General features: G+C 52.2%; 1 protein-coding gene across 1 annotated transcript; it reads right to left on the reverse strand.

Moving 5' to 3' along the window:
• Window positions 1–296: 296 nt before the first annotated feature.
• Window positions 297–21,651, reverse strand: CD5 (CD5 molecule). The gene is made up of 11 exons (XM_023508523.1): window positions 21,595–21,651; window positions 10,763–10,828; window positions 8,305–8,607; window positions 7,819–7,881; window positions 7,231–7,578; window positions 4,903–5,196; window positions 4,016–4,141; window positions 3,273–3,326; window positions 1,865–1,984; window positions 1,192–1,283; window positions 297–763 (listed from the first exon to the last, which is right to left on the reverse strand). The coding sequence occupies exons 1-10, from the start codon at window positions 21,644–21,646 to the stop codon at window positions 1,195–1,197; spliced, it is 1,515 nt and encodes a 504-aa protein (XP_023364291.1). The 5' UTR covers window positions 21,647–21,651; the 3' UTR covers window positions 297–763; window positions 1,192–1,194.
• Between the last annotated feature and the right edge of the window lie 1,595 nt (window positions 21,652–23,246).

A 23,246-nucleotide genomic window follows, 5' to 3' on the forward strand; every position in this document is an offset into this window, starting at 1 on the left:
CCTTTGTGCACGACCTTGGGTTGGCACCTGTGCTTTGTGGCCTTGACAGCTAGTGGTCTCTGCTTTCTATGGAAGGCGCCTTCAGGTGAGGGGTGCGGTGGGTGGGGCACCAGGGCACCCACACAACCCACACAGCCCCTGGCTGGAAGATGCTGTCAATGCCATCAACGTGCTAAGCTGTCTGTGCTCATGTGTGCAGCCTCTGACCTTGATGGCTGCAGAGCTTCTCCAGGAGGTTTTTCCAGATACACAGGGGTAGACTGTGGGCAGAAGAGACCGAAGTACTCTCAGGAAGTACAAAAAGCATTATTTACAAAGATATGTTTACAAAATATGTTCTTTACAAAGAACATACTAAAAAATGCACTAGCCCAGGTGTGAGCTTCCTTGTCATTCCTTATCAGGATGGAAGTCAGAGAAGAAAGCCGGATTCTGCTGGTGTGCTGTTCCCCGCAGACAGGGGAAGGTGGGGGCTGCTGCCTGGGTCAGGAAAGGGACCCTTTGAGTCTCTACTTGGAAGGGCTGCTTGTTTCTGCCCTCCCCAGCTTCCTCACATGGAGTGTCTGTCCGAGCTGTTGGTCCAGTGGGGGATGTAAGAGTCCTGCCCCCAAAGGGCAGCAGCACATGTGTGAAAGGCCCCCTGGCCTCTGGCCGCAGTCTGTGTGGGAGTAGAAATCAGGATGACTTTTCCAAGTAGTGACTGGTAGAATTTTCTCAGGACAAGTCAGTGTGGCTCTTGGTGTTTTGTTCCTGGGTCCCAGTTCTGTGGGGTGAGAAGGAAATGTCGGAGGAGGACACCCTGGAGAGTATTCAGGAAGGTGGGGACAGGCCCCACACCCTGGGCTCTGTCTTAGGGACAAGGGCTGTTCTGTGTTTGGCTTCTCCATGCTGGGAGGCTGGCAGCCCTATGGGGTGTTGTTCCATCATAGAACTTGCAGGGGCTCTGTGTAGTTTTTGAGTGGAGTCCACAAGACGATTTTTGAGGTCAGTGATTCCTCTGCTCTAATTGCCAAATCAGCTCCCATCACCCATATTGCTGGTGCTTGTTTTTCCCTTTATAAGGATTGGATATTCAGGGTCCCCCATTCATGTCTGGGCAGGGTGGGGAGGAGGTGAGGCACCAAGGGGCAAGTGCTTATCCCCATGGCTGTGCTTCACCCCCACCCCGCCCTGTGTCTGAGACTGGCTCACCTTTTATAGCCTCTGAGCCCCGTGCAGATCATAGTCACTGTCGGAGGAGTTGTCAGGCTGGGTGGAGGAGCGATGCAGGGCCCCTTCTAGAGCTGGGGAACAAAAGAGGCCGTTTACAGAGGGCTGGTGAAGGGGCGTCCTGCCAGCCTACACAGAGCTTCCACCCACAGTAGGTCAGATCACAGGGGCTCTGTGAGCCAGTGACAACCTGGTATCCGTTTTGATCAAATCAGCCAAACATTCATTAATGATGCTGAAGTCTACACTCCCTGGGGCTTGATTGTTTGCTCCAGGAAGGAAGCCTTCAGCCCGGGGCTGCTGCAGCCCACTTAATGACTCTCTTCTGGCTTGGGGCAATCCAAGGGGCCTCATTTACCATCCAGACTTCTCTAGGCCCTGCAGAGAAACAGGCCCATTAGGTCACAGCAAGGCTGGGGTTAATGGTGCCTGAGTGCATTCTTCTCTCCAAATGAATGGATGGCTGAGGCCTGTGAAGACTGTCTCCCTTCCAATGCCCCTGCTGCAACCTGCTGTCCAGCAGCCAGTTTGACCCTGTTCCCTGGGGCTTCCCTTCTCTCTTTGAACCATCACATAACCTTCATGAGCTTCACACGACCTGTCTTATCCAAGCTGCTCCAGTTCTGCCCACCTGGGAGCTCCCGCAGGTGCTCACCTGGATAAGCGGAAGCATAAGAGCTTCTGGGAGGCTGGCTATATTCATTGTCCACATGGGAGGCCGTGGGGTTCTCAACTTGGGACCGGACAGTGGCCGTGTGGTTGCGGTGGAAAGACACTGAGTGGATGCAGGATACAGCACCATTAGACTTGCTCCCCTCTTCCTTCTCCCATGGCAGAACTTTAATTTCCTGTTCCAGTTATGTGATGGGGCCAAGGGCAAAGGCACCCAGAGCCCCTTCAATGCATCTCCTCTCTTTTCTCCCTAGAAAGGTTCATATTAGCAGGGCCAGCAGCAGACTCTTAGGGCAGCTTTGGGTAGGCTGGTACTCTGACTGGCCAGGTAAGGCCTTCCATCAGTCAGTCGTTCATCAAGCATTTACCAAGCAGGGCGTTGGAGTATAAGTGATAGGGCAGGTAGGCTTCCTGCCCTCCAGGAACTGAGGAGCTTTAGATTATTAACTTAAAAAAGATGTAACAACACAGAACCACCTTTTTTTTTTTCTTTAGATAGGGGTCTTTGTTGCCTGGGCCAGAGTGCATTGTCATTGTCATAGCTCACTGCAACCTCAGACTCCTGGCCTCAAGAAAATAGCCTGGCTAATTTTTAAAAATTTTTTTAGAGATGGAGTCTTGCTATGTTGCCCAGGCTGGTCTCAAACTCCTGGGCTCAAGTGATCCTCCTGCCTTGGCCTCCCAAAGTGCTGGGATTACAGGCATGAGCCAACACACCCAGCTTGAACTTGCAAAGCAGGAAGCATGTGGAAGGGTGGCAGGAGGTGGGATGTGGCTCCATCTATTAAGGGTGGCTCAGGCAGTGGCTAGAAGAGAGGACCAAGACTGGGATGTGGGGCGGGGGAGCTGGCTGCATCAGAATATTTTAAAAATAGCCCTATGTGTTGTTCCACAATAAAACTAGCTTGAGCAAACTTTCTTAATGTATCCCTGCTCTGCAGATGAACAGTGTGAAAATGCCCGGTAGGGTTCTGATAAGTCCTGAAATAAAGGGCTGTGTTTAGCGTTGCTTAACTCATGGGTTTCCAGATCTGTTTGATCATGGAGTCCTCTTTTGTGAGTGCAACGTTTTAATGGCCCTTGACCACTGTGTTGGAGAATACTGCCTGTGGAGGTGAAACCTGATGGGGACCCCAAGATAAGGCAAGAGACAGAGGGGACACCTGGTCTCTGAGGCTTCGGGGGTAGAAACCACTCAGGCATCTGTCCCATCAAGAAGCCTCAGCCCTCCCTGGTGTGGGGATGGTTGTTGGCCACAGTCACACCTTACGTGACAACTATGGAGAAGAGGCCACCTGGTGCCGTCTGTGGTTAGCAGAGAGCCTTGTTTCTGCCTCTGTGGCCTCTTATGCTAGAGTCAAGGGAGATCCCCTGCCTCTGGGGACACTTACTGTTCTGGTTCATTCCTGTGGGGCCGATCCACTGGCGTTGCTTCTTCTGGCGGACTGAGCAGCAGACAGGAAAGGCATGTCAGGGCAGGTGGGGGCAGGTGGGGCAGGTGGGGCGGGTGGGGCAGGTGGGGGTAGGGCAGGGCCTGAGAGGGAGGGAGGGGCTGCTGCTGAGGGATTCTGCCCCTGGGAGTTTCTCAGGGCCTCAGAATTCTAACTTGTTTCAGAGGGGGACTGCAGTGGAGGCGGCTGGTTCCCCTGGAGAATTGACTACACGTGTTTAGAAGCAGACCTGGGCAGGTGTCAGGGACCCAACCCTGCCCTGCTCTGGGCTCTCCATTCCCAGCCTCTCTGATCTCACTTCCTTATCTCTGAATAATTTTCTCCTGAGTTCTGCAAGGCAGGGACAACAACTTCTGCTTCACAAGGTGCCCAATTTTGCCTCTGGTAGATGAGGAAAGAGGCTTAGAGAGAGAAAGTGGCCTAGTCAGCATCACAGGCAGCCAATGATGCCCTGGGCCAACGAACTACGGAATGGCCTGGAGTAGGGCTTAGCTGGGTCCCAGATAGGGGCACATCGGTGATTATGATTTTCCTGCCTTTCTGTTACTTTGGACAGAGAAAGGCCAGTGGGGAGAAAGGGGCCGAGGGTTGCAGCAGAGGTACCCTCAGCCCAGCCTCTGTAGGCAGACCCATCTCCTCTGGGGACTCTGGAGGACAGAGCCACTCAGGGCACGGGCACCTACATTTCTTCACCAGCTTCTTGTACGCCAGAGGGCCGAACACGACCAGCAGCCCTGCCAGGAGCAGCAGGGCCAAGATGATGCTCACCACGGTGCCTGCCGCCAGACCCGCTGGGTGTGGATCCTGGCCTGGGGGAGGGAGGAGCCAGGTCAGTCCCAGCCCTGGGGCATGAAAACTGCCTGCTCCCAAGGAAGCTCCCGGCTGCTACAGCTTCCTCTAGCCACACTTGCTCCTCTCGGAAATTCACATGTACAGAAGGCAGTTATCTATCCGGCTGGCCCTCTATCTGTCACTAGAAGTCTCTACTACCCATTCATCCATCCACCATCTGTCACCTAACAGTTGATCCTCCAGCTGTCATTTGCCACCCTTGTTACAAACTATTTAACCTTCTACCATTTCCCATTGTACCATCATATACCATCACATCCCAACGTAGAATTGTGTGACAGGGGCCAGAAGGCCTTCTACCCACCCACCCCAACCCATCCATCCATCTACCCACTCACCCACCCATCCATCCATCCATCTACCCACCTAGTCACCCATCCATCCATCCATCCCTCTCTCATTTCTCGGTATTCAGTTACCATTTGTGTAGCAAATATATACCATCTACCTGATTTTCTCGCTGCCATCCTGAGAGTGGATGGTAGGAGGAAGGGTTCTGCCACTTGTCAGCCTGCCTGTTGCTGTGCTGTCTCCTGTTCATTGCTATCTGTCTCCTGCTCCCTGGTTCCCCATGCTCCCTCTGTCCCTCCTTTTTCAGGGTTCTAGGGCTCTCTATCTAGCTCCCGGGGCCATCCTTCAGAGACATGCACCCTGGATGGGGTCCCAGAGGAAAGGTTCAGAGCGTCCCACCACCCACTGTGGGCTGTGTTAAACTCACATGTGACAAACACCCTCTTGCAGTGGGCTTTTTTCTCCCAAAGCTCGTGGCACTGGGACAACTTCTCCTGGGAACAGGAGAACCCCCGGGAGGTCTTCTCACCGGCGTCCAGCATGTGATAGGAATTGACGCTGCCACACTGCTGCTCCTGGCACACCTCCTCCCACCGTGCTGTGCCCTTGAGCGGAGAGCTGTCACACAGGGGTGCCCACTGCGTGCTCTGGCGCACCTCCACGGTACCTTCACACATGCCGCTGCCCCCTACCAGGCGGCTCTGCACCTTGGGCTGGAAACCTGGGAGGGGAAGCAGTGAGAGATGAGGGGCAGGTGTGACCCTGAGGCTCCATGCTGGTTCCTATGCCACTGGTGAAGGGGGGCCCTGGCAAGGCAGAGACAGATGAGATGGCCAGGACAGGCCACCTTCCTCTCTGTCTTTCCCTCCTAGCATCCTCTCTGGCTCTTCCCCTGACCAAGCTCTCTGTCCCTGGTGCCTCTGGGCAGCTGCTGGCACTATCCTGAGATACAGCTGTATAGGCACTTTCTGGAAAGAGGCTGGCAGTGTGGCAGTGCCTGTTAGCAGCCACCATCAGGAAGGTGGCTCTGCGCTGAGGCAAGAGATGAGTGTGGGAAACAGGCTCCACCTGGGTCCACTTCCCTCTTAGCATCATCCTCCCATTCTCCTGCTGCACCTTGGGAAGAAGGAGGGCTTTTCAGAAGAGGGAAACGGAGACTCAGGAATGGGAAAGACCTCCCCCTCTGAGTCCTGGTGGCTCACATGTGGGACAGAAATGAGGAAGGCCTGCGCCTTGAGGGCCAGCTTTCAGCAACTGGAGCCTGGCCCAGCAGAGACTCAGTCATTTCTGCTTACCGGGGTGGAGTGGAGAGGGGAGGGGCTGGGAGTCCATAGCTGAGCCTCACGCAAACTGAGTTTAGAGCCAGTTGTGATCTCACCAGCTTTGGCTAGTTTCCATAGCAACATCCACCTTCAAAGCCCTAGTAAATCTATTTAGAAGGAGCTTCAAAGGCAAGAAGCTGGCCATGGTTTTGCTGGTTGTAGCCTGCAGGAGGGATCTTAGCTGGGGGGTGGAAGAGTGAGGCTGAGAGCCACCCCATGCTCCCCTCATTGGGCCAGGAGACCCTTGGGGCTGCCTCTGCCAGGAGGGGGCAGCATTTTACTAATTCACACCACGTACCTAGTGCTTTGAGGCAGCCCTGCTCACAGGATAGCCAAGTGGTCCAGAGCAATGCTTTGTAGGTCTGCTCACAGAAATCCCCAGGGACCTTGCCAAAATGTGGATTCTCATTTGAAAGATCCGGGGTGGGACCTGAGAAGCTGCATTTCTAATCAGCTCTCAGGACCACACTCTAGGTAGCTAAGGCTTAGACGACCAGCCCCAGAGTGATGCTGGAGGGACAGAAATCCCAGCCCCTGCTCTACGATACTGGGCATGAAGTTCAGCCTCTCTGAGCCTCAGCTTCCTCATGCGTTAAAAAAGAGTGACAGTAACACCCACTTCCTAAGGTCATTATGAAAGTTAAAAAAATGGACTGGAATGGTCCTTGGGGTGAAGCAAGCTCCTGGAAAGTACAGTCTGACCTCCACTGGAACAGTCCTAGGGACAGAACCCACTGCCTTTGGAGTCAGGCTCTGCTTGTCCTTCCTTGTTTTGAGGTGTAGTTTCTTCCCTTTCACTCCCCCACTGATCCTGGTTCAGCCTCTTGGGGTCTCCCAGACTCAGTGTCACCTACCTCCTCCCCTCAGTCAAACCAGCATCACCATTCTCTGTACCCGGTCCCCGTGGCTCTGGGTCCTCTGCAGAAAGCCCTCCTGGGCTCTGATCCCCAAGCCTTCATGGACCTCCCACCTCTCACCATCACTGCACTCCCTTTCTCAGAATCTACAACCCCAGCTCCTACAAGTCCTGCCCCTCCAAGTGCTCTGTTTTTGGCTCCAGCCATGACTTCCTCCTACAGACTCTTTTTTCCTCCCCAAACCTACAAGGAGACCTCACCTTCTGCGTCCTGCTGCTTCCACTCCCCCTGAGGCAGCTGAGCCTGCGGTCCCTTTGGTTTTGGTCAGAGCTGCTTTGTGGAGACTCTGAGGGCACTGAGTGTACGTGTGACCTCCCCATCCCACCTCATCCTGCCTCTCAGAGGCCAAGGATCAGGCCTCTACTTTCCTAGTGTCCTCCACTGTGCCTGGTACCCTGGCACAGCAGGCAAGGGTTTTCAGGAAACGTGTTCCCTGGCCTTCTGGGGACAGTCTCCAGCTGTGACCACTGCCAGAACAGCAGGAGGTGCTGGCAGGCTTGGCCAGGCCTCACTCACCTGAGCAGACGATTCCAAGAACTTGGCCACTCTCCTGGGGCTGGATTTTCCTGAAGCACTGTTCTAGGGAAGCACAGCTAGAATTCTGGATCTTCCACCGAATTGGCAATGGCCTGTGTTCCCAGAGCTTTCCTGGGTCTTGTGGCCTGGTCTCCTCGGCCTCTGGCAGTGGCAGATACTTCAAGAAGGAGCCACACTGGAGGGCTAAGCACATGAGGTTTCCCAGGCTCCGGATGCTCTCCTGGGCATCATAGCTGATGGTGCCACCCAGGCTGCCACTGTAGAACTCCACCACGCCGGCACAGTGCAGGCCCCAGGGCCCTGCTACCAGCTGCAGCCTGGGAGGGGCTGGGAGAGGAGAGGGTGAGAGACAGGGTGGCCTGAGCAAGTGGTGGGGGGGAACCTATTCTCCAACCCACAGACAAATGCTGACTAATGGCCTTGGGGGGCGGAAAGGTCCCCCAAACTGCATATGACAGACACATGTATACTAGAGATGTACACATTTATCTGAAATTCAAATGTAACCAAGCATCTTGGGTTTCATTTGCTCACTCTAACCTCCTCCGAGGGTCAGAACCTTCTTACCTGTGGGCTCTGGTGTGGTTGTGGGTGGGGGAGTTGTGGGTGGAGGTCTCGTTGTCTGGGGCTCTGCAATGACACGATGAGGAGGAATGGAGGGATGAGGGAGGAAGGGGGTGCAGCCGGGGGGAGGCTGGGGCAGCTGGCCACTCTGAGACAGAATAGGCACCATGACGTAGGTCCCACTTGTCACTTGAAGTCCACTTAGCCCACACATTGTCCCTTAACCTGTGAGATGAGCAGTAGCACCCTCCTTTACAAATGGGAGAGTGGAGTTCAGAGGGGATGCTGAAGTTAGTAGTTGGCAGAACTAGGTCCCTCTTTTCTATTCTGCCAGGCAGATGCTGGCCCCTGCCAGCTCTCCACCACTGAATGTGTCTTGAGGGGCGTCACCCTTTCCACCAGCTTGCTCAGGCCCCAGCCCCAGTCCCTGGGTAACCTCAGGGCTGGTGCCCAGACCAAGGGTGCCTGTGCAGCTGGCTAGTTACCCACCTAAGCAGATGAGGCTCAGAGGGTGGCACCGTTTTAGCTCACTGCTGCAGTTGGAGAAGGATCCCAGGGATCCACGGCAGATGACTTGGTTCTTGGGTTTGTTGAAGTGAGCAGAGGGGAACAGATTGAAGGCCTCCCCACAGCGCAGCTTCTGGCAGACTCTTGAGGCCTGACTGGGGTCCTCATGCTGGTCCGGGCTCTGGCCCCAGCTCTGGCTGCAAACTGTCCTCCATGTGCTCCACAAGTGGACTTCCAGCAGGCCCTGGCACCGTGAGTTGGAACCTGTAAGCTGCACCTGGAAACCTGGGGGTCAGAGAGGTGGTGAGGAGTCAGGCTGGGAAGGGCTGTCCATGGGTTCCACCACATGGCTCCTTCGGCTCTCCCTCTACCCTGGTTGCTTGCCCTGCCCTGTGTGAGCTTCATCCCCTCTGGAGCCCTGCAGGCACTTTCCAATCCCTAGACTGGGTGCTTCTGACTCAGGAGGCCCTAAAGCTGGACCCAGAAAGGTGGAGCTCCAGATTTCAGAGCTGGAGAACTCGGAGCAGCTGGCAAGGTATTCTCAGCACCTACCACCGTCAGCAGAATCACCTGCTCCTGGGAATTCTATCTCCATAGGTCTGAGAGAAGGCCAGACACTCTTTTCTTTTTTTTTTTTTTAACTTTAAGTCCATTTTATTGATGTACAATTTACATACAGCAAAATGTACTCATTTGAAGGGTACCCATTCAATGGAATTTGACAAATGCATGTGACCACCACTCTAATCTAGATATGGAACATCTTCATCCCCTAGAAAGATCTCTCCCGCCCTTTCATAGTAATTTCCCTGAATCCAGCCTCAGGCGGCCACCAATCTGCTTTCTGTCACTACAGATTAGTTTTGCCTGTTCTATGTCACATGAATGGAATCACACGGAACCACGTAGCACGTTTTGGGGGGGGATTTGTTTGTTTGGTTGTGTTCTTTCACTCAGCATGTACTTAAGATTTATCCATGTTGTTGCATGTATGAGTAATTCATTCTTTTTTTTTTTTGCTGGACCTTTTATTGTATGGATATGCCACAGTTGTTTTCCATTCACCATTGGGTTTGTTCTCATGTTTTTTTGACTGCTATAAATAAAGCTGCTATGAACATTCATACACAGGTCACACGCTTCCATTTCTCTGGGGTAAATACCTAGGACTGGAATTGCTGGCTCATAGGTAGGTACGTGGCTTGTGTGATTTTATAAAACTCCATGAGGGGAAAATATACATATATGTGTGTATGCCTGTATTTGCGTGGAGAGCTTCTGGAAGACTATGCCGGAAATAAAAGTGGTCGCTACCTGGGGTGTTGGACTGGGGGGTGGACAGATCTGGGGGAGAGAAGTGAAAGTGTGGCTCTTTACTATATCTTTTTATGTTTTTAATTTTTTGAAGCAAATGAACGTTTCACTTATTCAAGAATTTTTAAAAACTTAGAAAGCTCTCCCAGGTGATTCTGAGGTGGAGTTTTCCCTGGTTGAGAACCACTGATTGGGCTGCCTTTTTCTTTAGAGGAGGATGCTTTGGGGCCAAAGTACACGGCCAGGGCTTGCTAAGGTCACTTGGCCAGTTAGAAGCAAGACCTAACCCTGGTAGAATACTTGTGGCTTTCTGCCCAGTGAGTTGACTCATGACATCTTCACCAGGGAAGAGATTTTGTTCCCATTTCATAGGTGGGGAAAGCAGGGTAGGAGCTTGGAGCTAGGTCCAAGCTCCGTGTAGGATCAGTGTAGGGTCCAAGTCCCAGCTCAAGGCCTGCCAAGGGCCCTGAAACCCCCTCTGGCTACGGGAGACCCTGCAGTCACATTTCTTCACAGATATATTAGCATGTTGCTATCCCAGTCAACGTTCAAAGGAGAGGTCTGTGGTGAAATGAGTGTGGGAATGACTGAGTTAAAAATAGTTAAACATGTTTCTCTGCTGCAGGACTTCTCAGAGCCTTTATGAGCCCAATGTGCACTGTTGGTCCTCAGTGGAAGATGAGGTGTTACCTCCCCTTTGCCACCACGTTCCATGGAACCCTGTTTGGGAAACACTAGCCTCTACAATTAAAGTCCAACCTCTAAGGCTGAACACTCAACACGCTTTACAAACTGGCCCAGCTTCTCTCTGCAGCATCAGCTGCAAGTGGCTTTCACTATGGAGACAAACACAGAAGTGGTAGGAAGCAGAGCTTTGCAAGGTGCATTTATGGGCTGGTGTAGTTTTCTGTGCATAGTGAATGGGTCATAATAAAAATGATCGTGAGGACTCTCATTTGTGAGGTCTCTATGACCATGGAGGACATGCACCTGCATGCGGCCATCTTACACATGCACGTCTGTGTGTGTGTGTGGTGGGGTTCACTCTGGGGGAGGTGATGCCCAGAACCGCAGCCCTGCTTCCCCTTCCCCACCCCAGGCCTCCCTCCATGTGGCTCTTCCTTACTTGAGTCGTCCCAGTGGGGCTTGTCCCAGTGGGGCTTCTGTCCCCGGAAGCAGGAAGTGACAGAGACTGCAGAAAGAAGAGACAAAGGTCAGGAAGTGAAGCTTCCCTCCCTCTCCCCAACTCATACCCACAGCTTGAAAAATGACCCTTTCTGCATCCCCTACCCCACTACCATGGGATTCAATGGCAGGGGTTCCCATACCATATACTGGAACCCTTAACTCAGCGGTTCTCAACCTGTGGGTTGCAACCTCTTTGGACTGTATTAAAGGTTTGCGGCATTAGGAAGGTTGAGAACCACTGCCTTAAGTGATCGTGAATTCGATTTAGAGGTTGCAAAGATCAATTTTTTTCTTTTAAAAAAATCTTTACTTTTTAAATGAACATGCAGTGAATTCAACTTTTTTTTAGTGCACAATTCTGTAAAAGTCCACACGTATACACATGTGTATGACCACCATCCCAGCCAAGGAATACACAAGCCCCATCACCCACTACCCCTAGATTTCCTCATGCTCTCCCTTTGCTACCCCTTTGCAACCATCGATTTCTTAAAAAATGAAATGGACTAGAATAGAGAATGTCAGAGTGCACCATGCACCGTGAGGATAAGGATCATGTTTGGTACTTGGGAGGTTGTAATGTAAAAATGTCCTATGTGTTGCTTTTACCCCTGAAAGCTTGAACTTGATAGTTCTAGAGAACCAAGAAATAAGCCAGAAGGGGAATTGAAGACGACTTTGCAACTTTCTAGTACTCTCAAGGCAGGATAAGCATGAGAGCAATTTATCTTTAACAGCTCCCAGTTTCTAGAGAAGACCAAAGCTCAAAGAGATGGAGGGCTCTGCCCACAGTAGCAAGAGCTCATGGCCTCAGACCCCCCCCCCGTGTCCACACCCAGCTTCATCAGTTACAGAGCAGACACAGTGTTTTGATGTTCATCTGTCTGACTCTTGGGCTTACTGTTCACTGGGGAGCTCGAAAGAGCACTGGGTCAGGGAGATCATACAATAAAAAGCTGTTTAAACTGCTTGTAAGAAATTGTTGCTAGGTGTTAAAAAAAAAAAAAAGTGTATTTAGCCAGGCACAGTGGTGCACATCTGTAGTCCCAGATATTCAAGAGACTGAGGCAGAAGGACCACTTCAGCCAAGAAGTTCGACTCCAGCCTGGGAAATATAGCAAGACCCTTTCTCTTAAAAAAACACAATAGTTTTGTGTGTGTGTTTTGTTTTGATTTTTTGAGACAGTGTCTCACTTTGTTGCCCTCGATAGAGTGCCCTGGCATCATAGCTCACAGCAACCTCAAACTCTTGGGCTCAAGCGATTTTCTTGCCTCAGTCTCCCAAGTAGCTGGGACTACAGGCAACCGCCACGATGCCCAGCTATTTTTTAGAGATGGGGGTCTTTTGCTCAGGCTGGTCTCGAACCCATGAGCTCAGGCAATCTACCTGCGTTGGCCTCCCAGAATGCTAGGATTACAGGAATAAGCCAACATGCCCAGTCACAATAGTTGTATTTTTAAAAAACTGTTTTTGCATGAGATTCTTAAGGTAGTAATAGAATTTTAAGGGGTGATGTGCCCCTGCCAATGCTTCCTCTTCCCACCCCCACCAAGACTCCTTGTAATGAAGTCATCGTGGCCATCATAAGTTTTCCCATCTTTACAAGATCCCATCCTGGTTGCTCTAGGAGTTATGGGCCTCAGAAGGGGAAAGTTATTCTCACAAACAGAGAATGTAGGGCCAGGAGCAGTGGGCAGAACACTGGCCTCGGTGGAAAAGGATGGTCTAGCTTTCAATCATCTCATCTACTACAGCTTCAGGATGACATGGGGCAGATGCCCAGCCAGCCTGGTGAGAAAGCACTTCACTTTGGTCCCACCTCCCCACTGAGACCAGGGAAGTCTACCTCCAGGGAGTCATTCCTTTGGCTAGGTCATGGGGGCTGAGGCAGCCTGGAGTGGCAACTATGGGGAGAGGGAACCAGAAGATCTGCTGTACAGTGCAGGATGGGTTTGCAGTCACTGATAACTTCAGACTGTTCTGGGCCTGAGTGTGGGATCTGCCACTTCCTGCCAGTGAGGCTCAAGGAGAAGGACTCCCAGCCCCTCTGAGCCTCAGTTTCCTCACCCATAGTATGGGGATGAGACTAGGCCCAGCTTTCTAGTGATGTTGTGAGGGTGAGACAAAACAGGCTGTGTAAAGCACTTAGCCCAGTGCCCGTGTCCCGTGCTCAGACCTGGTGTCACTGGTCTGTGGTGAGGGCTGGGCCTGGGGCAAGTGTGGCAGGGACCACAGACCCTCAGGGAGCTTTCCCAGTGGGAGGATTCCCATCCCAGAAGCACAGAGAGCCAGGCCCTGGGCTTGCCACTTCCCTTTTTCACTTGGAGACAGTCCCCAACTTAATGATAGTTCAACTTATGATTTTCCAACTTTACAGTGTTTTGGGGAGGGTATTAAATGAAGTTTTGACTTAATGATATTTTCAACTTGCTTGGGTTTCCTAGGCTGTAACCCCCACTGTAAGTCAAGGTGAAGCTATATTCCCAACATCATCACAGTCAACATTCATTATTAACAGCAGCTACCAATTACGGAGCGCCTACTGTATACATCGCACTTGAAATGTATAATAAATAATACTGTTAATCTTCCACACAGCCTCACGACGTGGTGAGTATGTCCGTGGTATTTCGGGAGAGGGCAAGTATCCTGTCAGGGTGATGTGACTAGCAAGCGGCAGGCCCCGGGTTCAAACCATGAGTCTGACTTCAAAACCCCATGCTCTCTGCTCTTAGCCATCCAGATGCTCCTCCCAAGTGCCAAGTTTGGAGACGTGGAGTTGAATACGACCTATACCCCAAAGCCCCTGGGGACAGGCACTGTGCCTGACCATCCTTGCAGAGCCTACAAAGAACAGCCCACCTTGTGCTCAGAGAACGTCCTCAAGGAAGACTAAACAAGCTAGAGAGCCAAGTGAAATTCTCAAAAAGAAAACACTCTACTGGGGAAAGGTGTCTATGCTTTCCGGGTGCAACCTCCCTCTGGGTGCCCGTCTGCGTTCCTCTCTTCTTCCCCTTTTACCATCACCATCACTGTCATCACCACTTTTAAAGTTTTCGCTCTTCCAGGCCTTTTTTGACGTTTCTACTCAATCCTCACTGCAGTGCTGCAAAGTAGGTGTTGTTATTGGGGTCCTGATTTTATAGATGCAGAAACTGAGAGAGGTTAAGTAACTTGCCCGAATAGTGAGTAAGCGCTGGGGCCGGGACTCTAACCTAGCTGTCTGACAGTGAGTCTGTGCTTTTATCCGCTGGGCCAAACTGCCTCCCTTCCCTTCAGCAGAGAGCCTGTGCCATCCTGCCTGTGTTTCATCAATTCCTGCATGTCTCTATTCGTTCCAAAGGGAACCAATCTGTGGTTCTGTTCAGTTGGTAAAGTATGCTGGGGAAGACTTAGCTATGAACTTGATGTGTGACCTTGGCAAGTCACTCAACCTCTCTGGATTCGGTATTCTCATCTGGAAAGTAAAGAAGTTAATTAGATTCCTCTAGCCCTCATCTTCCCCTTGGTTCAAATTTTAAACACTATACAGAGCAAATACAACTTAGTTCTGTGCTCTATAATCTTTGGTGTCTCGGTGGCTGATGGAGAGAGGGCTGAGGAGGACCGTGAGCTACTAGGCTGACTTAGAGGCTTCTGGGTCTTTATTCTTTCTACCTGTCCAAGAACACGTTCGTGTTTTATGGTCTGCAATCTATTTTCATTCTTTCAGCTGCTTCTCACAGGGATCAGACCAACACCTCCCTTCCCCTGAACCCTGAATACTGTACCAGGGTCCCCCTGACCCCCTCATGGGGCTGTGACTCACTGCTGCCCCGTGCTTCCTAGAATTCCTGCAGCCCGAGGCCCAGTGCTCTGGGCTGCCAAATCTGTGAGCAGAATCCTTGAGATTGTTGATATCACCAGGCCTGGCAGCATTGTGCACCACACCTAGACCCCAAGCAGCTGGGGCTGGGAATGAAAATTCTCTGGAAGCTCTTTCTTTGCCCTACCAACCTTCCCTTGGTGCTCCCACAATGTAGGGCTTGACTGAGAAAATCCAGGTGAAGCTCAGGGTCAAAAATGCCAGAGAGGCTGAGTGTGGTGGCTCATACCTGTAATTCCAGCACTTCGGGAAGCCAAAGAGAGAGGATCACTTGAGGCCAGGTGCTCAAGACCAGCCTGGGCAACATAGTGAAACCCCCACCTCTACAATAAAATTTAAAAATTAACTGGGTTTTGTGGCATACCTGTTGTCTCAGCTACTTAGGAGGCTGAGATGGGAGGATCACTGAAGCCTAAGAGTTAAAGACCAGCCTAGACAGCACAGTAAGACCCCACTTTACAAAAAAAAAGTTTAAAAAGTAGCTGGGCATGGCAGCAAACACCTGTAGTCCCAGGTACTTGGGAGACTGAGAAGGGTTACTTAAGCCCAAGAGTCTGAGGTTGCTATGAGCTATGAGTACTGCTGCACTCTAGCTGGGCAACAGAACGAGACTCTCTCTCTCAAAAAAAAAAGAAAGAAAGAAAGAAAAGAAAACAAAACAAAAATCAAAAAAACTATCGCTATATAAAAAAGCCAGAGAGAGTTATAGGCTTTATTACCCTCCTCAAGCCTCCATCTCTTGGACCCTGGCAGGCCTGAGGTCTTAGTGAGGATTTCACGGGTTCCCGAAAGCAGCGTGAGACGTGTATAGCCTTGTCCCCACCAAGCTCGCTCCCACAGCATTCAGGGTGACCCTCACTTCGGCTCTTGGTTCAGCGTCCCATGAGCTGCATCACGCCACTGTGAGTTTTATTTGCTCTACACGGTGTTCAAACATTTTTGAGCCAATTTTAAAATAAGGTTTCTTTTTATTTTTCTTTGCTTCTTAAACAAATCCCAAGATCTAGAGGTTTTTGAGAAATAAGCCACGCTGGCCACACTGGCTGCATCACCGCCAGCCCCAGGCCATGGCTGTGGCCCATGCTTTCTGTTTTGCCAACACCTTGGTGGCATCCTACTGTCGCCATGTGTCTGGAGAGCCCTGGCTTCAAACACACGATGGTGCCGGCAGCAAAACATATGAATTTCACACTCGGTGGGATGCATCGAGATTATAAATAGCCTCCCATTTGTTCAGGTCAGGATTTGCACCAAATGTGTTTGCCAGAAATTTACAAATGCTTTTGGGTTCTGGAATTGCAGATGAACATTTGTGGACCTGTAGGATCGATTCCATTTTATAGATGATGAGGCAGGGGAGAGTGCTCCGCAGAGCTGGAAGTTAGCCCAGGCCAGCTGGCTTCAGATCCTGTCCTCGCAACCCTGCTTCTGATTCACTTTTAGGTCTTGTCTGGACCCTTTGGCTTTTGCATTTGAAGCCCCTACACATCGTGAAATGGACGCAAAGGTATGGCCTACTTAAGGGCCAGCAGGCACCCAGGGACACAGGGAGGGGCTAGGACGTTACTGATGATAGTGACGGTGTTCCTGTCCTGTGCAGACCCCAGAGTGAAGGCTTTCCTTCACTTCTTCCCTGAAGCCTCATATAAGGGAGGCTATTACCACCTTGTCTCATAGCTCAGCGACCTCTCGACTAATTTAGTGTGGTTTAGAAGTCAGGTCTGCCCCCCTTTCCATAAAAAGCAATGCCCTCTTTTAGCCAGAGCCCTCTTCCTGACTACAGCCACCTTTTATGCCAAGCACAATACGTCTGCCTGCCTTTGGGGGAGGACTCTGGGTATTTTCCTTCCTCCAATCCCTTACTTTGGCTGACTTTTAAGGTCAGAACCCCCCTTTTCTGAAACAGCAGGAGTCAGTAGCTGTGTCTAACTTGAAGCTGTAGCGTAGCGGGCTTTAGGAAAACAAAGATCATAGGGTCAAAACCTTGTTTCTTGGGTAGAGCCCCAGATGAAGTGGTAGGAGTCTTTTGTGTGCAAAACGCATACAGGATCATACTAGGTTTAAACCCGGAGAGGCCTGGGGAATGGAACCTGCTGGATTGAGCAGCGGATCTGGGTCTTTAATCTCCCTCACTCTGGGCCTGCACCAATGAGCGCACAAGGACGGTGGTCCAGAACAGCCTTTACTATAGAAATTGTTTTTTTCTCTCTCTCTTCTGGGCAGCCTGGTGTATCTAATTGAATTTGCATGAGTTTCATGCCATTACAGTGTCTCTGCTGTCACAACCAACAAGCCCTTGGTTTTGTTCAGAGCTTCCCATACCCCAAAGCTCTCTCATACACGAGGACTTGTTCTTTCCCCCCCATAACCCTGTGAAGAATGGACCATGCTCACCCCCATTTTCAGATCAGGAAACAGAGGTTCAGAAAGGCTGAGTGATACGTCCAAGGTCACACAGCTAGTGGTACAATCAGGACAGAAACCCTGTCTTCATCACCTGATGGGACCCCCCGGGAGTCAACCATGGGAAGACCCCAGACCCTGCTTGCCCTGTGGTACAAATGGGGGAGAAATGAGACCAAGGAGAGGGAGGCCCTCTGATGCCTCTCTGAAAGTCTGTGGTGGTGCATAGGACCCTTGTCACCTCTGCTGAGTGCCACAACCCATTTCTTATCCTGCTTCTTCCCCCAGGGAGAAGGGAACCGTGAGAGCCAAGCCCCTAAAGATACATGATGATGAGATGACAGTAATGGTGATGGTGGTAGTTACAGAGGAAGTGATCCAGGCCCACTCTCTTATCGGCAATTCACACTCCAAAATCCAAAAGTCCTTTCTCACACATTTGGCGAGAGTGTGTTTGCTGCCTTTATGGGTCCTCTGTGTGTGCAAATTCCTCCATTTCCTGCAGAAATGGGCTTGTGTGTGATTATGGGGTGTTGCCTGGCCCTTGTTGTGTGTGGGAGCATACAGTACATATGGAAAACTACTACTTCTACACTTCAAATTCCCGAACGCATCTGGCCCAGGGTTCAAAATAAGGGCGTGAGGATCTGGAGAGGTGAGAGTTACGGCATCTCCTCTCCTCCCAAGGTGTGGCTCTCTAGTGCACAGGGGGAAAAGCCAGAGTCCTCACGGAGGCTTCCACAGCCCATATGGCTGTTGTGCCTCTCCAATGGGCCCTCTACCTGCAATACTTCTCCCCAGTCCCCCACAGTAGGCTCTGCACTTCAAATGCTGGCTCATACATGTCTTCTGATGAGGTCCACTGAATCCTCCTTAGATACCAGATGGCCCCAGTGCTCCCAGTCCCAGTTCTCCTCTATCCCTGTCCCCACACAGCTTACGACCTTCTAGCACCTGCATAACCACTAGCTTAGTTGTCTCTTGTCTGTCCGCCCATCGCACCCGACTGCTATGTCAGACCCACCAGGGCAGGGATTTTTGACTGCTACCTCAAATAATTCACTGCTATGTCTCCAGCACTTGTAGCAGTGCCTGGCACATAATAAGTGCTCAATAAATATTTGCCCACCAGATGAATCTGATGTAATTATAACAATTATCCTTTGAGGTGGGTGCAGCAACGAACGCATCTATTTTTATGGATGAGAAGGCTAAAATACCAACAGCTGCTCTGGTCACTTGTGGGTGCCCAAGTAGAAATCAAACCTAGGTCTGCATTGCTCCAAAGGCCCCCTTTACAGGGCTGTGCATATGTGTGCACACATGTACACACAGCACATATGCATACACACGTACACACATGCACACAGCACACACACAGACACGCATACACACGCATACATACGTACGCATACACACGTACACATATGCACACAGCACACACATAGACATGCATGCACACGCAACACACACGGCACGCATATAGACACACATGCACACACACATACACAGGCGCAAGTAGATGTTCAATCAATTCTGTGAGGTTGCACTGAATTCTCTCCCCGCTCACTGGGAGAACCAGACAGTGGCCAGAAAGGCCAGTGCCAGCCCCTGGGCCTCCCTCCATTCCTTGCTGGGGCTGAGGAGCTCTGAGTCTGCTAGGAGCTTGCTCCTCTGTACTTGGAGCCAACAAGGGCCTCAGCTCCACAGGTGTGGACAGGGGGCCTGGCGGTCTGCTTCCAGCAGGAGCTCCCTCTCCTCCTCTATCGTGGACACCCAGCCCCTCTCAGGCCCGTTCTTCCTTGTTGCTTTCACCCTTGCTGTCCCTTCTGCCTGGGACCCTTTTCTCTTTTCCTCTGTCTGGCTGGTTTCTTCCATCATTCAGGTCTCAGATGAGACGTCACCTGCCTGCCCAGCCAAAGGGCTCCTCTCTTACTGCATAGTGTGTCAGCCAGTCGTGCCCTCGGTAGCACTGAACACGGTATTTCAAAATTGGTAAATATTTCATGTGCTTGTTTATTAACAGGCACTATGTTCTCCCACAGGTCTCCTCTGTTAGCTGCTCAGCCGTAAGGGCAGGGATTCCTGTCTTGGCCACTGCTGTATTGGCTGCTTTGCACAAAGTCAGACACACACAAGATGCTCAATAAATAAGTGTAGTCGTCTTAAATGAATGAATGAATGAATGACCTAATCACCTATGTAAGAGGATTACAGAAGAGAGATCTGTGGCTGGGCGGGCCTCTGGCAAGACTCTCCTCCCTACCAGGTCCTACTCACCTTGTTTCTTGCTGACCCTGGAAATAATAATAGTTTTTGTTGTTGTTCTTCATGTTACAAGGCACTTACTATGCTATATGCTGGGCATTGTACCAAAGCTCTATACCCACTGATTCATTTCATTCTTATAAGCCTCTGTGGGGTATTGATAATATAATAATATTCAAAATTATTATTCTGAATTTACAAATGAAGAAACTGAGGCTTGTAGAATGAGTCCAGGGTCACCCAGCTGACAAGTGGCAGGCTGGAGTTTAGGTTGCAGAATCTGTGACATCCCCCAGCACTGGCTGCTGGAGTCCAGCAGCTACACTGGATGGGGCTGTGCACTGGTCAGAGCCACCCCTGTCCTCTCCCCTGGGGGTGACCCCCAGGCAGGAGGGGTTCAGAGGGGAACAACTGTGGGAAGCCCTGGCTGGTCACTAGCACCCCAGTGCTCTAGGGCCCTAAGATCCTCAATCCCCAGTGCCATCCAGAAGGCTGCATTGTCCCCAAGGGCTCTGGCTCTGAAGCATCTCTTCTTAGAAGGGCTCGAAGGGACCTGTGCTCCTTGCCCCTAGCCTCAGCCCGGCCGGGGTGCCCATGGCCCCTGGTGGTTGCACATCTGCTGGTGGAGGTTGTGTCCCGCAGCTGTTTTCCCGGCATAGAAGTGGCTTTGGTGGCCTTTATTCTTAGTTGAGGGGGCAGAGAAGGGCCTCCGTGAGGGCAGGAGTGCTGGGCCGGGGTCAGCTCTGCTGCTCACCAGCTGCTCCACTCCAGCTTTGCCTCTTGGCTTGTCTGGGCCTAATTTTTCTCCACTGCAAAATGGGGACAATGGGCCCGTCTACTTCATAGACTGTTGTGAAGCTTACAGCAAAAAATGGCCTTAAAAGTATTTTGTAAGCAGCAACCTACCGAACAAGGGGAATGTTTATCATTGAACAGCTTACATCAACAGACACACAGGGGACCATGTGCCCCTGGGCTTCCAGATGGTCTCCATAATGGGGGTGAGGGTACTATCTCCAAGTTTTCCTGGCTCTGAGTTGTCTTGCTCCTGCCAGAAGACTTGCCCTGTGATGGGATTCAGTGGGAGGGCTGCAGAGCAGGACCCATGCTCATACCCACTTGGGAGCTTGGTGGGTCCAGCATCCCTGTCCCGGGGGTCTCAGGCTGTAGATGAGCAGCAGATTTAAGGACCTGGACCTAGGAGTCCCCAGGACTAAGGAGGCCACAGCAGCTCCTTGGCAGGGCCCCAGAAGCCTTTCGGCCTCTGACTTGGGCACAGAAGGCATCTTGTACTCTTGCGAGGTGCAGGAAGAGCCACATGAACGTACCTGCACACGAACCACTGTCACACACATTTGGAGGCCATTTGCCCAGGACAGCACACACACGCACAGTTCTCACACGTGCATACAAACTCACACGTATACACCTACACACCCAGCATCTCTAGGAGGGGACTGAGGCCCCCTGCTCAGGCAGACAGAACCTCAAGTCCTTTTCTTGTAAACTGGCAGCCACCCTGGAGCTAAACCTTCATCACCCTAATACAGCTTCTCAACTCTTAGAAGCAGGCAGGGCACCCCAAGATCATACCCTCTGCATTTTGTAAATGGGGAGACCGAGGCCTGGAGAGGCTTGCAGACCTACCTGCAGTCACACAAGGCCAGGCACACAGCCCAGTGCTGGCGTCGGAGCAGACCCTGTGTGTCCTCACCCCGCACCTCCAGCCTGGCTGGGCCCCTCTGGGACCACCCAGGGCTGAGTGTGAGAGAGCTGGGAGCTACACTGGGAGCCCTCAGGGGCAGGCCACTCTCTGCCCAGAGCGTCACCAGAGCTGCCTCAGAAACCATTGAGTTTCCCTGTCCCCAGAGACAACCAAGCAAAGACTGGGCACCTGTGGGGGAGACACTGCAGATGGGAGCCCACGTAGGACAGGGACAAGACGGCTTGATTTCTAGGCTGAGAGTCCCATCTTAGCATAGAAGGGTCTGGCAAGGCCCTCAGCAGCACAGGAGAGAAGCAGGGTGGGGCCACCAGGGGTAGGGAGGGGGTGGGTGAGGTAGGGGCTGAGCTGGGGCTGGGAGCTGATGGGGATCCTGGTGGCCTAAAACTTCCATGGTGCTCCAGAGAGGTGGCCTGTGGGCCCTGCACCAGACTTGGGAAGAGCTGGGGACTGCTCCCTTGCCCCACAACGAGCCCGGTTTCCTGGCATTGGCCTGGAAGGAGTACTCACCCAGCACCCCCAACAGGTACAAGGCAGCTAGCCACGGTTGCTGAGACTCCATGGGCGCGGCCTCCTCCTATCTTGCCGAGTGAGCTCGCTCCCGTGGGTGAGGACGTCTGGCCCAGCGCCTTGCTCCCGGGGTGAGAGGGGCGGGGCGGCACGCGCGGGTGTCAGAGAAGCAGGCAGTGTGGGGCCTGCGTCACCCGTGTTTGAAGTTGAACTGTCAACTTCCTCCTGGCAAAACCACCTGCCCCAGTTCGAATGGTGGCCCTGGCCCCTGCCAGCTTCCTGCCTGAGGTGCCTGAGGCTGGGGCAGTGTGTCATGACCACCCCACTCAGGATAGGCCATGCAACCTGAGGGGACGAGGCTATGGGGCAGAGGGGCCTGAGCCCGCATTGTGGAAGTAGTCACCAGCCTCCAGCTGAGGGCAGGTCTGAGGGGGCGGAGGGGTGGACACAGGGGTCCCACCCAGAGGGCTCTGAGCACAGCTGGGCAGGGAGGGACAAGAAGTGAGGGCCATGGCATCAGTTCTTGCTACAGACCCTGATGCAAAACCAAAATGAAACCCTCCGCTTCGCCTTAGGTGGGATGAGGTTGGGAATTTGAGGCAAATCTTCCCATCTCTTACAAGTGTAAGAGATGATCCTCCATGAATGCTGGGCTTGTGTCAGAGTGCATGTGTGTGAGTGTGAGATCTCCATATGGACATGTGTGTGATCTGTGTCAATGCATGTGATCTCTGTGTTGGGGTGTGCAGATGTGTGTGTGTGTGTGTGTGTGTGTGAGAGAGAGAGAGGTCTATGTTGACATGGGTGTGACCTCCGGGTTGGGCTATGTGTGGGTGGGTGTGAGCTCCATGCTGGGGTATGTGACCCACATGTTGCATGCACATGATCTGTATCAATGTATGTGAGGTGTGGACGTGTGTGAGACAGTGCTCCATGTTGACGTGTGTGTCCTGTGTCAATGTGTGTGATCTCCGTGTTGGGATGTGGGTGTGTGTGTGCACACGAGTGCGTGAGTGTGAGTGTGAGCTCCTTGTTGAAGCTGCTCTGCTCCCCTAGGGGCCAGAATCAGCCTCTGGCCCAGTGTGGCCAGGGGAAGGGCTCCAGCCTCCCCTGGGGCTGGGTTCACTTTTCCATCCTCTCCTTTGTGTTCCAGGATGCTAAGATCCGGGCTCCTTGGGACCTCAGAGGCGTATGAAGGGATCGCTGAGTGTTGGGTGTTGTGAGGCAGGTCTGAGCCAGGCCTCCCAGGCACTCTCCTTCCATCCCTCCATCCCCTAGGAGAGCCAGGTCCTCTAGGACTAGGGTCCTCTCCCTCCCTGGGCTGCTGGGGTTGGCTTGGTGGCCATGATGGCTACTTAGCTGGCAGCACCTGATACTCCCCAGTTCTGCTGACTGGCGGGTGAGGAACTCTGGTTCTGGGTGCTTGAACCTGTTCAGACGAGGGAAGCAGTTCGGCCTCCAGTCAGGGAACAAGGACTCCTAAGCAGCTATTGGGGGCCACACCCACAGCCTCACACAGCCCTGCAGGCACCGCCCCAGAGGTGACAAGCCTCAGGCTGGTCTGGGGACACCTCACCCAGCCCCCATTCCCGTGACTCTGAAAATCCCAGCCTCTTTATCCATTTGCCCATTCATCCATTCAACAGGTGTCT

This window comes from Otolemur garnettii, unplaced genomic scaffold (genome assembly GCF_000181295.1).
Source record: "Otolemur garnettii isolate 467f Iridium unplaced genomic scaffold, OtoGar3 scaffold00254, whole genome shotgun sequence".
NCBI lineage: Eukaryota > Metazoa > Chordata > Mammalia > Primates > Galagidae > Otolemur > Otolemur garnettii.

Bases quoted from the DNA above. Each gene is read 5' to 3' on its own strand.
- CD5 (XM_023508523.1), bottom strand. From the start codon at position 21,646: ATGGAGTCTCAGCAACCGTGGCTAGCTGCCTTGTACCTGTTGGGGGTG. The intron at 7,882-8,304 runs GTGGGTAACTAG...GTGTCATTGCAG, and splicing joins TCTGAGCCTCATCTGCTTAG to AGCCCCAGACAACGAGACCT. The intron at 4,142-4,902 runs GTGAGTTTAACA...TCCCTCCCCCAG, and splicing joins CAAGAGGGTGTTTGTCACAT to GCCAGGATCCACACCCAGCG.